Source organism: Dreissena polymorpha, chromosome 3 (assembly GCF_020536995.1).
Source record: "Dreissena polymorpha isolate Duluth1 chromosome 3, UMN_Dpol_1.0, whole genome shotgun sequence".
NCBI classification, from domain to species: domain Eukaryota; kingdom Metazoa; phylum Mollusca; class Bivalvia; order Myida; family Dreissenidae; genus Dreissena; species Dreissena polymorpha.
In genome coordinates, this window is record NC_068357.1 from 144,559,961 (window position 1) to 144,573,036 (window position 13,076).

The 13,076-nt window shown below is 35.7% G+C and overlaps 1 protein-coding gene across 1 annotated transcript in view; it reads right to left on the minus strand.

Annotated features, from left to right (window-relative positions):
• Nucleotides 1-5,830: 5,830 nt before the first annotated feature.
• The window catches only part of LOC127871844 (sphingolipid delta(4)-desaturase DES1-like), a 29,960-nt gene continuing 22,714 nt past the window's right edge, over nucleotides 5,831-13,076 (minus strand). The window contains exon 3 of the mRNA XM_052415094.1: nucleotides 5,831-9,361. Within this exon, the coding sequence (XP_052271054.1) occupies nucleotides 9,065-9,361 (297 nt within the window). The 3' untranslated portion in view covers nucleotides 5,831-9,064. The remainder of the gene's footprint in view (nucleotides 9,362-13,076) is intronic.

A 13,076-nucleotide genomic window follows, 5' to 3' on the forward strand; every position in this document is an offset into this window, starting at 1 on the left:
GTTAATGTTTAATGTTCATTAATTGTGACGGATCTTGAGCATAAAGGGCAAATACGTCCTTTGTTTAATGTCCTGGTATACACTGTTAAGGACTTTGAGACCCAAGGGCCAGGAGTTTGTGGTTATATGGTCTATATGAAGCCTTAAGTTTTATATGTTTCTGAAATTCGTTTAGAAAACAGTTAAAAATAGTGGACAAAAGTAAAAGTAACCAGTTATACCATTTTGTTTCTGTTTAGTATTCAGGGTGCAAAATAAGACTGGTTTTCAGGTATTTTACACACGGGCTGGACAGAATGTAAACACACCGTTCAAAACTTTAGTTTTACAAATATGTCACGTTATTGAAATATATTTGCACAAATCTTTAGTGCATAAAAGAAAGTTTTTCTTGCAGTTTGTGCCGATCCTTGAGAATACGTCTGAAATCGGTGACAACACTGCAATTTGCGTGAAGCATATTTGTGCAGTATAAAATTATAAATGAAATTTTTGATAAAAGAACACATGCTTATTATATAAAGTAATTCTGATGTATTTCACATTGACATACGCAGCTTAAAAATCTATCTTTTATGCACAAGTTGAAATTCTTATAAAAAATTGTTACAAATTGTTTTATTTGGAAAAAAGCAGCACTTACCGGTGTGTTGACTTTCATTAAAAAAGTCGCGTGATCCTGCACCCTGGTATTGATGCAAATTAGAGATGACCCATTTTTGTTAAAGCGGGTATATACGATTTTGTCAAATATTTATGAATTTATATAAACTGTGTAAAAAACTTATTATATATATATTTCAATATAAATTAAAATAAAAGTTAAGAAGAACATGTGTCGAAAAATGCGAAATAAGCCAGACATTTAATTCTGAAATTGAAAACGGCTGTACAGCCGAATTCGCCAGCATGTATACCATACATGTACGATGTGCATCTAAACTTAGTTTAACGGTTTATTTGAATTCCTGCAACGATATCTATTCATACGACACACGAATACTATATCCGATTCTACTGCAAAGACGAATGCTTCGGTTATTGTAGGAAAATATGTACGTCACTATCGGCTCGGGGCGCTAATTTGCGTTTGCTGCATTTTATGAAATTCGGCTTTAATGTATAATTTTTCTTGCCTATTTTGTGTTATTGTAACATATTTTATCAATATATTACAATTAAACACATATAAAAAAATCGTATATACCCGCTTTAAACAGTGTTTGTTGTACAAAACACTGTTAGCACGATTAGAGCAATGCTAGGCCTCTGGTACTATCATCCATAGTAGCAGACACATAATCGTTTAGAAAAAAGTCAAATATTTCCTTTCAATTTACTTGACTTATGAATGGTAATATTTTGGAATGGTAAAATACACTAATTTTATCAAGATTCCAATAAATAATGATATTTTATATCGTTCTTATTGTTGATTTCACTTTCTATAAATGTGTTGTTGCATATGTAAACAAAGTATGTGCGCATACTAGTGGGTTAAACGCCGTATAATATAATGTTTTTTCCGTGACTGGTCGATATAGGTGGTAAATGAAAAACGGTAATGGGAAATACATGTATGTTATATTATATACATGTTGCTCAGTCACTGAGTATGGTCAATGAAAGGGAAATTTCTTATAAAAATGCTCTATGACTTCAGTCTCTAAATACAGTTAAAAGTCACCAGAATGCAGTGTTTTACGTTTCATTTCTAAAATGTTTCTATGGTGAGGACCTTCAAACCCCCGATTGCAGGAGGGGAACATCCCCTCCCGCACCTACCCCCTTCGCCACTTCGTTGGTCAATATCATTCGTTGATGGGAAAATTCGCAACCCCCTTTTCAAAACTCTGGTTATGGGCCTGACCTTTTATTTTTATTAAATAATGTTCATAAAACAAGTGGCTTTACATATTGGACATATTTTCCACGCTTTCGTACCACATTAGGGCCTAATCACTGCATTTCTCATAGAAAAAATGTAATGTTTGTCTTAAAATAATAACATTGTATTGTGCTAACATTGATAAGGAGCTAAGTGAAAACCGACCCTTTCATCCAGAATTTCATATCAACCTGTTACCTTCAGTCGCTGCATACAGGCGATTAAGAATTGAACTTTACCGACAGGATCTGGTAAATGTTTGACTAATCCATTACTCATATTCATGACCTCTCGATTCAATTCAGCACACTTTCAAACAAACATACTCAACATTATTATATTGCAAACAAACTCATTTATGGCAAGCGCATACGAAATACTTCGAAAAAAACATCACTCTAACCCATTAAAGCCTAGTGGACTCTCCCATCCTTATAAATTGGATCAATATATTTCCAAAATTAGGGATATCTAGTATATTTATTTCTATATTTAGAATATTTTTACAGAAATTCCATTAAGCAAACAGCGCAGATCCTGATGAGACGCCGCATCATGCGGCGTCTCATCTGAGTCTACGCTGTTTGCCAAGGCCTTTTGTCGTCTAGGCATAAATGGGTTAAACAAAAGAAAATCGAGCTTTAAATGCACAGCTTCCTTAAGACACAAAGGTTTGCAAATCTTTATCAAATATTTAACTTAAATCACTTAGAACCTTGACTGATAGTAAAACCATGACCGTTCAAACATTATTGAATATTCAAGAAATTATCGCTGATCTTCATGTGAGCCGCGTCATTCGAAAATGGGTCTTATGCCAAAATGTGGCCAACGAAGCCCCATACCAGCCTGCGCAATTACATATAGGTAAATAACACATTTAGCAAATATGCTTTTAAAAAACACAGGCTATCGCTTTCTACACGCATACCTTATTGTTCTGCTTTGGCAGATATATAACGATGTATTGACATTTTTTAAACACAATACTGCCAACTTCAAACATGCATGGGAAAGTTAATTCACGTTCAATTGCCTAAAACCTCTTCAATAAGCTGAATATTCACCAACATACAAGAATTTTAGACCCCGTCATTTAAATTCAATGATATTCAATTGCAAATTATCGGGGAAACACTAGACAGACTAGGAGCCATATCAGCTTACCATATTATGTAACACAATTTGTACAGGTCGTTATGTTTATAAATCGAACAAGGTATTTTTTCACGTTGTAAAATCAATATCAAATACAGACCAGTTTTTAACTTTTTTCGGATCAGTATAAACGTTTCTTTGTTAAACGTTGTACATATATTTCAGGTTTTAATGCACACACGATACTTAAAGAATCAATCTGCGTCGTGCGACAATGGGTCTTTGCCGTAAGCGGCCAGAGCTTAGACCAGTTTCAGACCAGTATGGACATCAGCGAAGAATGATCAATGTGTCTGCTTATGAGACCACAAAATCTTGCGTGACTTTATAGCAAACAGCGAGGCTAAAGGCCAGCCTGCGAATGTGGCAAAAGACCCATTTTCGCATTTCATTGGTCACAAGCTCTGTTTTGCATATGACCGAAAATGTTAAAAATTGGATTAATTCTTTACACAGACTAACACCGTTCCAACGACTTTTGTAATTTAACGACAATAATCAACTAAAGCCGTGACGAATACCCCCACATGCCGCATTGACACATAATATTTTGCATGTCGTCTTCACAAAAAACAGCGGACACCATGCTCAATGTGTAAAACGTACTAAGTGACCATGTGACCTAGTTTTTGATCTGGCATGGCCCATGTTCGACCTTGGCCTTCAGATCATCTAGATACAACTTCTGACAAAGTTTGGTGCAGATCGGATGTAAACTTCTTGAATTAGAGAGCGGACACCATGCTGAATGTTAAAAAATGCACTTAGTGACCCCGTGACCTAGTTTTTGACCCAGAAAGGCCCATGTTCTAAATTGGCCTTAAGATCATCTCCATAAAACTTCTGACCAAGTTTGGTGAAGATCGGATGTAAACTACTTGAATTAGAGAGCAGCCACCATGCTGAATGTTAAAAAACGCATTTAGTGACCCCGTGACCTAGTTTAAGGCCCGGAATGGCCCATGTTCAAATTTGTTCTAGAGATCATTTAGATAAAACTTGTGACCAAGTTTGTTGAGGATTGGTTGAAACTACTTGAATTAGAGAGCGGACAACATGGTGATGTTTAAAACGCACTAAGATACCCCGTGACCTAGTTTTTGACCCGGCATGACTCATATTCAAACTTGACCTAGATATCATATAGATACAGCTTCTGACCAAGTTTGGTGAAGATTGGATGACAACTACTAGTACTTGAATTAGAGGGCGGACAAGATTGTGATGGTTAAAACGCACTTAGTGACCCCTTGTTTTTGACCCGGTATGACCCATATTTAAGCTTGCCATAGACATTATCAAGATACAACTTCTGACCAATTTTGGTGAAGATTGGATAAAAACTACTTGAATTAGAGAGCGGACAATATGGTGAGGTTTAAAACACACTTAGTGACCCCGTGACCTAGTTTTTGACCCGGCATGGCCCATATTCGAACTTGACCTACACATCATCTACTTACAACTTCTGACCAAATGTGGTGAAGATCGGATTTCAACTACTTGAAATAGAGAGCGGACACCATGCTCAATGTGTAAAACGTACTAAGTGACCCTGTGACCTAGTTTTTGATCTGGCATGGCCCATGTTCGACCTTGGCCTTCAGATCATCTAGATAAAACTTCTGACCAAGTTTGGTGAAGATCGGATGAAAACTACTTGAATAAGAGAGGGGACACCATGCTGAATGTTTAAAACGCACTTAGTGACCCCGTGACCTAGTTTTTGACCCGACAAGGCCCATGTTCGAACTTGGCCTTAAGATCTTCTAGATACAACTTCTGACCAAGTTTGGTGAAGATCGGATGAAAACTACTTGAATTAGAGAGCGGACAACATGCTGAATGTTTAAAACCCACTAAGTGACCCCGTGACCTAGTTTTTGACCCGGCAAGGCCCATGTTCAAACTTGGCCTAGACATCATGTAGATACAACTTCTGACCAAGTTTAGTGAAGATCGGATGAAAACTACTTGAATTAGAGAGCGGACAACATGCTGAATGTTTAAAACGCACTAAGTGACCCTGTGACCTAGTTTTTGACCTGGCAAGGCCCATGTTCGATCTTGACCTAGACATCATGTAGATACAACTTCTGACCAAGTTTTGTGAAGATCGGATGAAAACTACTTGAATTAGAGAGCGGACACTTAATACTGACCGACAGACAGACAGACCATCCGACAGACAGACAAGTTCACTCCTATATACCCCCTTAAACTTCGTTTGTGGGGGTATAATAATCATCGTCTTATCTTTAAAAGCTTGTTGATTCAGCCGCTACTAAAGTATTGGCAACTCAAGCTTCATCGTAATAAATACGGTACGCACCACAACAAGATTTGATTCCAATTCAACAAACTTTACTTTATCATAAAGTTCATAAGTTAATCTTCAAAATAGTAAATTAATTGAAACATAGACGTAAGCATGTTACCCACTGGTAGCCAGTTATCTACATCATAGACAGTCATTTAAAACAAACACAAGGTAAAACAAGGGACAAAATTGTCACAAAACCAGGTTTTCATTGTGAAAAAAAAATCTGATAAAGGGAGAAAACTCAAACTGAACTTTTGAAATGAACAAACAAAATAAACCCCCTTTGTAAGTTTGTTTTTAAAAAAAATATATTTTTAGTCGTGGCGACCTTGACATTGGAGATATTGACGTGATTCTTTCGTGCGACACACCGTCCCATGATGGTGAACAAATGTGCCAAATGATTTTAAAATCTCACAATGAATGACATAGTTATGGCCAGGACAAGCTCATTTATGGCCATTTTTGACCTTTGAACTCAAAGTGTGACCTTGACCTTGGAGATATCGACGTAATTATTTCGCGCGACACACCGTCCAATGATGGTGAACAAATGTGCCAAATGATTTTAAAATCTGACAATGAACGACATAGTTATGGCCCGGACAAGCTTGTTCCGCCCGCCCGCCAGCCAGCCCGCCAGCCCGCCAGCCAGCCCGCCCGCATTCGCCAATCTAATAACCAGTTTTTTCCTTCGGAAAACCTGGTTAACAACAAAATATTCTCGTCTACAACCAAAAAAAACCAATTGTTCACCACATAAACAGTGGTCGTATACATCGAAAATCGTTTACAAAACATACAAATGTCGACAACATACTTAGTAGACAGTCGTCAACATTTAAGACGAAATCTGTTTATCATGCAATAGTTAAGGAAGTAAATAATTTCGGCAAACAAGATATATTTGTTACCAAGACATGTGTCTACACTAAAGAGAATTGTAACATATATCAAATCGGTTAGACTGTGTATAGCATGAAAAGCTTCGACATAAAATTCCAATGAGCACTGCAAAATTCGCTCAAGGCTGTCGAGAACACTCCACACAAGATGTTTTATGAGATAAATGAAATGTAAAGAGCGGATTGATATAAATCTAAAGAGTCATTGATTTTTTTCCATAAAAACCCCCAAGAAATTGGCAAGTGTTTTGGCGATTAAATATTAACAGAGATTAAATAAAACATACAACGAGAGTTAGTTTGGCTACAGTACAAGCATGAATTATGATTTTTCTTCAACCATTACTTTAGTACATCTACAACTAATGATTTTGAACACTTAGCACTTCAAACAATACTTACATTAATTGTTTTATATTCAACATTAAATCAAAACAAGATAGTCAAAGGCCCTAGATCGCTGACCTGTAAACCAAAGGAACAGAACTGTCCTGGGCAACTTTTGTCAAGTTTAAGTTACAATTTCAACAATCAGCAGAGAAATCATTAAAAGGCGTTCTCAGCAAGTTAAATGATGATTGTGAAAAAATAGAATTTTGCGCAATTGTAGATGAAGTCTCTTCGTAGCAAAAATCCATTTTAGGCACAGTTTCGTCCCTTATTAGCCTGTGCAAACTGCACAGGCTAATCTGGGACGACACTTAACGCACATGCATTATGCCCAGTTTTCTCAGAACAGACTCAAATCTGACCAGAGGTTTAGGAAAAGAGGTTGTTTGAAAAAAAAACTTCTACCTCACCCACCCACACACGCACTGACTGATGACTGACATCACATTATCCTTACAGCTTCCAGTGAACATAATGCGCTCAGAGGAGCTAATACAACAACAACATACTGAGCTGTACATGAGCAATCAACCATTCAATCCCACAGTGACCACACACTGCTACACTAACTGTGCTCAAGATCTAAATAGTGCAATGACTTTCTACACTGACTTGTTCTTCATGGAAGATCACAAATACTGTAAAACAAATACTGTAAAACAACATCTGAACAATCTTTGGTGATGCCATAAGAACCCACGCTTGATAAATATACTTTTCCATAACCCATGAATTTGTTCAAGACAGGTTCAATACATGGTTTTCTCTTACCAAAGCATAAATTAATACTTGAATCCTCACAAAATAAATTCAAACAAGGCTTTCACTGTATTGCACCAAACACACCAGTCCCCTACCGGTAGTGTGAAAGGCTCTACCGCTTAACTCTTTCAGTGCGGGAACCGAATTTTAAAGGCCTTTGCAAACAGTTTGGATCCAGATGAGACGCCACAGAACGTGGCGTCTCATCTGGAACCAAACTGTTTGCTTTTCTGATAGTATTCTTTGAAAAAAAATCGAAGAAAATGCTAATTTTAGAAATTCAACAGATGACATTTTAGCAGACGACAAATTTCCCAGCATGCAAAGGGTTAAATAAGTACATAACCTGTATAACACCCTTAATCTGTACGCATTTTACGGTACGTTTCCAAATCAAATTCACTGTCAATTATCAGAAAAATTCAACAAACATCTGACCTTATCTAAAAAAGCACTTCATATTACCTTTACGTTGCTTTTGATGTGTGTATATCGAGTTTTAGGATGTACAGAAAGACTGACGGATTAACAGAGGAATGAGTAACAAACAGACATAAAGAAAACCTGTAACTTAATAATAATATGTATATTAAGTTTTATTATTTCGTAGTACTTTGAGTCATTAAAATTTCGTCTTTTTTTATTAATAGCGACCTGACTTTTAACCTCTGCTGAAAACTCATTTAAGGGTATGTATTGTAATAAAATCCAATGTCAATTAGCAGAAAAATGCAACATACATTTGACCTCAGGTGAAAAATAGGTCGTGCATATTAACGTAACATTGCTTTGAGGACGGATTAACAAAAGTGACAGACAGACACACAGAAAACCTATAACAAAAAGGTGCATATAAGGTTTCATCATTTCATAGTACTTTGAGTCATTACAATTCCGTCTATTTTTATTAATAGTGACCTGACTTCAAAACCTCTGGTGATAAAAGGGGTCTGACATTTTCGTGTTAAATGATATATCAAGTTTCCTCATAGAAGTTTCATACAGTTTACATAAATCGCAGGACTGACTGACGGACAGACAGAAAGACATGAAGGATGAAAAGATAAACATATAATAGTCCCTTTTGGTGAAATAGCTATGATACTGACCATTTATTGGAAATGTATCTTTATACAATACATCGTGAAATCAGAAATTTGGATATTTATATTGCTAAGTTTACATAAAATGCATTTACCTCATAAAAAATATATATATTAAGATAATTAAAATATTTGCCTACAATATGAACAACAAAATAAATTCTTAAATAATTACTTTTAAAACAACAAAATAAATATGTAATACTTAAAGAATTAGTTTTAATGACTTTGAAGGTATTGATTGACATTAATGAATAAATCCATTAATAACAATCAATCAATCAAAAATTATAAAATAAATAAATCAACTAACAGTTTATTTAAAAGTGAAATAAAATGCAAATCAGTAGGAGTAAAAAAGATGCATTTACATATGAACAGTTGCAAACAAGAGTGACCAAGTTGTAAGAAACATTTGTATTAACAGAAAAAAAAAGATTATATATGCACAAATCAATTATCATGCATGACTATTACTAGTATTTGTATAAAGTTAACACTAACTTAAGGCCTGAACTTAGTGGTCTCACTCAATTTAATCATCTTTTTTGCTGACATGGAAACCATTGGACACTCCGTTGCTTATTGCCCCGTTGTTATGCACCCCGTTGCTATGAACCCCGTTGCTATGCATGCCATTGCTTTCCGCCTTGTTGATAACTTCCTGGTCTCCCGCCCCCTCGATTTCCTCGGAGGGGTTTATGGGGATAGGGCGCCTCTTGACGCGGGCATATGGCCCGATGGCGGGATCGAAGATGAAGTCCCAAATTACCTTGACCCACGAGGTGTGGTACGGCAGGTTGTCGTAATATTCGGGCGCAATTTTGCGAACCTGCAAACAATTATAAATGTATTATATTAATTATATGTTAAGGGTAGCTATTATTTTGTCTACGCCAATTGTTGGCTACCTTTCCTACGTCAATTCTCGAATCACAAATAAATGCCGCTTAAGAAGACTGGGGGTCGAAAGCTACGGCAAATTTAATCAAAGCGTTTTTTTTTATAAACGGCTAGAAGCGACATTGTCATATATATCTGTTATATATATTAATATATAAAGTGGGAGAAATTTGTGTACATGAGTTATATATTTACGATAAGTTTTCATTTTTAGTTATTGAATGAAAGCTACCGAAATCACGTTTTACTTGAATTGCGTACTTTATATTTAAAGATAATTAACATCGTATTTGCTTATTAGGACGTTCGTGTATTTCAACTTATGAATATTCGGAACTTATGTAGGTTATTTGGACGATCTGCAATCATGTATGCAACTAAGACTTATGACGTTATGTAGGTCGTTTGGTCGAGATTTATAATGCGCCGCGTCATAAGAAAAAGGGTTTTATGCCACAAGCGGCTAACAAAACTCCATAGAGCAGCCTGTGCATTCGGAGGATGGTCAGGCACTTCCCGGTACGTTAACTAAACTACGGAATTTGCGATTGCACACGAGAATTGCGCTGATCGCAAATAAGAGAGTGTCTTAACATAAAGCACGGATAATCTAGAGTTCCACTTAGTCATTTATTGAACAACAAATAAATAACAACGAATCACAAATGCATTTTGATAGGCGAATTTAAATATGTAAATATTTAAATATGTAATTGATCGTTCATTAGAGTGTCAGCTAATATTGACACACTCACGATCAACGACCGTTTAACCAGTTAATTGACACTGTGGCAAACTCAAAAACAAACAATTAGATAATCTTGTTGAATTAAGCTCAGTAAAAATGATCCTCAATATAAGTTAATTAAGGGCCAATCAATCATGAAACATAATCATGGTGTTATATTAAAGGGATCTTTTCACGGTTTGGTAAATTGACAAAATTGAAAAAAGTTGTTTCAGATTCGCAAATTTTAGTTTTAGTTATGATATTTGTGAGGAAACAGTACTACTGAACATTTACCATAGTCCAATATAGCCATTATATGTATCTTTTGACGATTTGAAAACATAAAAATTATAAAGCGTTGCAACGCGAAACGATTGAATAATTTGGAGAGTTCTGTTGTTGTCGTTTAAATTTACGAAACAACGTAGATTGCTTATATAAGGTATAAAATACTTAAATTGTGTATACCCGGCGGAATAGCCAAGAGGGTTAATGCGTTTTTACTTCAGACTAACTCTAGGGCTCCTGGGGTCACTGGTTCGAGCCCTGGTACCGGCTACTTTTTTAAATTTATTTTTTAAATTTTATTCTTGATTTTTTACTGGAGCTTTTAAGATCCAATGTTTACATTTATCAATATAAAGCATTTAATGACAAACTTCAAAAATATGCCAACATCTGTGAAAAGGCCCCTTTAAACAAAACTTATTTCTATATATACTGACAATATCTCATCGGATCTGATTTACTTTGAAAGTTCAAGTATCCAAAAAGCAGTGCTTCTTAACGGAATGTTGGCATGGGAAAAATAAATTATGTATTTCAATTTTGAGATGATGATGATGATGATTATTATAATAAAAGACTAACTCCTACCATATGTGAGATCTATACCGAGCGCATAACCTAAACACTCGAGAATTAGGCAGGCAAGTTAAAAAAGGACGCCTTCTCTGTAAGAAATATGCAAGGCCGCATAGATGACATAATTGGCCTACAAATTATAAAACTTAAGGCCGTGACAAAAACAATTTCACATATTAAACCGCTTAGGACATTGACAATAAGCCGAAAGGAAATCAATGTTCAAATACATGTATTTCGACCACGGCATGACCTCGAATTAAATGGTACGGCAAGTAAGTTAGTGTATTGTTGTTGCTATAGAACCATAACCCTTATGAACGCCACACATATTACATCCGGAGAGAACACACGCCATTAACGACAGGCCATGTAGAAACAGGTGGGTCCGATACTGATAAATATCAATGGACAACGTGATATAAACGAATTAATCATTCTATGAATGGGTGGGGGGTATTCTTATTTTACACGTGCAAATCATGTTCCACAATGTGCGCACATCAGGCATTGGACCTTTTCAATTATAAAGATCAACCGACAGGTACATTTAAAGTTAGATCGAGTGCAACATGTTCAAATAAAATTAACAAAAACATATTTTCCGAAAATCGGGAAAATTAAAATTTTCAGTGGGAAATCAAATTGCTTTTGTCTGCATTTAAAATACTGCTTTGTTTACCGACATACACTATCTTTGTTTGGAAACCCATTAATTGCTCTTCATAACCTCGTGTAGTATAATATCGGTTTCAATTCGGTCTACGGCTCCCATTCAAATATAATATTTTTTATTATGTATTTTTAAATTGAAATGTTAAGCGTCACTATAGTTAGATGGATACAAGGATCGAATATACAGCCTAACTTCAGATCTAGAAAAACGAACCTACAGTACCAACCCATGCGGTCGCAAGAAACATTCAATCAGGCCTAATCGTTACTACACGGGTGGGTGATCACAAGCCTTGTTGTGAAACAGATTATAGTAAGTAGCGAGTAGTTGAGACCTTACACTAATCAAGAATTGAAAAATATGAAACTTTTTTTCTTATAATGTTAATAAATCACTGCCGTTATAGTCATATTTATGAAACACTCAGTACAGTTAAGTCACTGCCGTTACAACGATACTTACGAAACAATTATAACTACATGTATAAAGTCGCTGCCGTTTATTCGATTATATATTGATTGCAACCTTCACGGCAGCAGAGCTGACACGAACGTCTACATGCACTTTTACAAAATGTATGAAAAATTTATATTCCTTGCTCTACAGATGAACCGACTAACACCCATCAAATCATTAAGCATTTAAAAATACGACAAACTTCTCTTCAATGCTTTATACATGTATCTGACAATCCATAAACATTTAAATCATTCGCGTAGATACTCAACCTACGTAACGTACTCTTATGTATGTAACATATATAGGGAATAACAGGTTACTGTCCCATCGTTTTGTAATATATCAGGCGAGGCTAAGAACAATATATATTGCCCAGCCGTTATTTTATTCGTGCCGAGCCTGATATATTACAAAATGGTGGGACAGTAACCTGTTTTTCTGTTTATCATACCACATTTTCCTAAAAATCTGCAAAACAATTCATTTTTTATATTTAAACTGTACGGATCCCCGCTGATTTTGCTGATCCGGCTTTTACACGTTGACATACATCATGTAGCAACGACGTTCGAGAAGATGATACAAATAATCGCTTATTTTAAACATCGTATTGAGAAAAAAAGTTATTTGCACTACGAATGGGAAGAGTACACCCGCTTTAATTATACACGTCTTGAATTGGAGATCAGGAATGGACTGCAGCGACAAATTTATTTGAAGAACACACATCACCGAATAGTTTGGAGACGCCATTTTGGAGATGTGTATTGAAATTGACATTTTTTTTTTGACATTTTGATGATGGTGTCAATATTGAAATAAGCGTGTTAAATTGTTTGTTAAAGTAGTTAAGGATTACCATACAGTTATCATTTGTCTTGACTTCCGTGCAACACTTGCGAGTGCAATGACTAT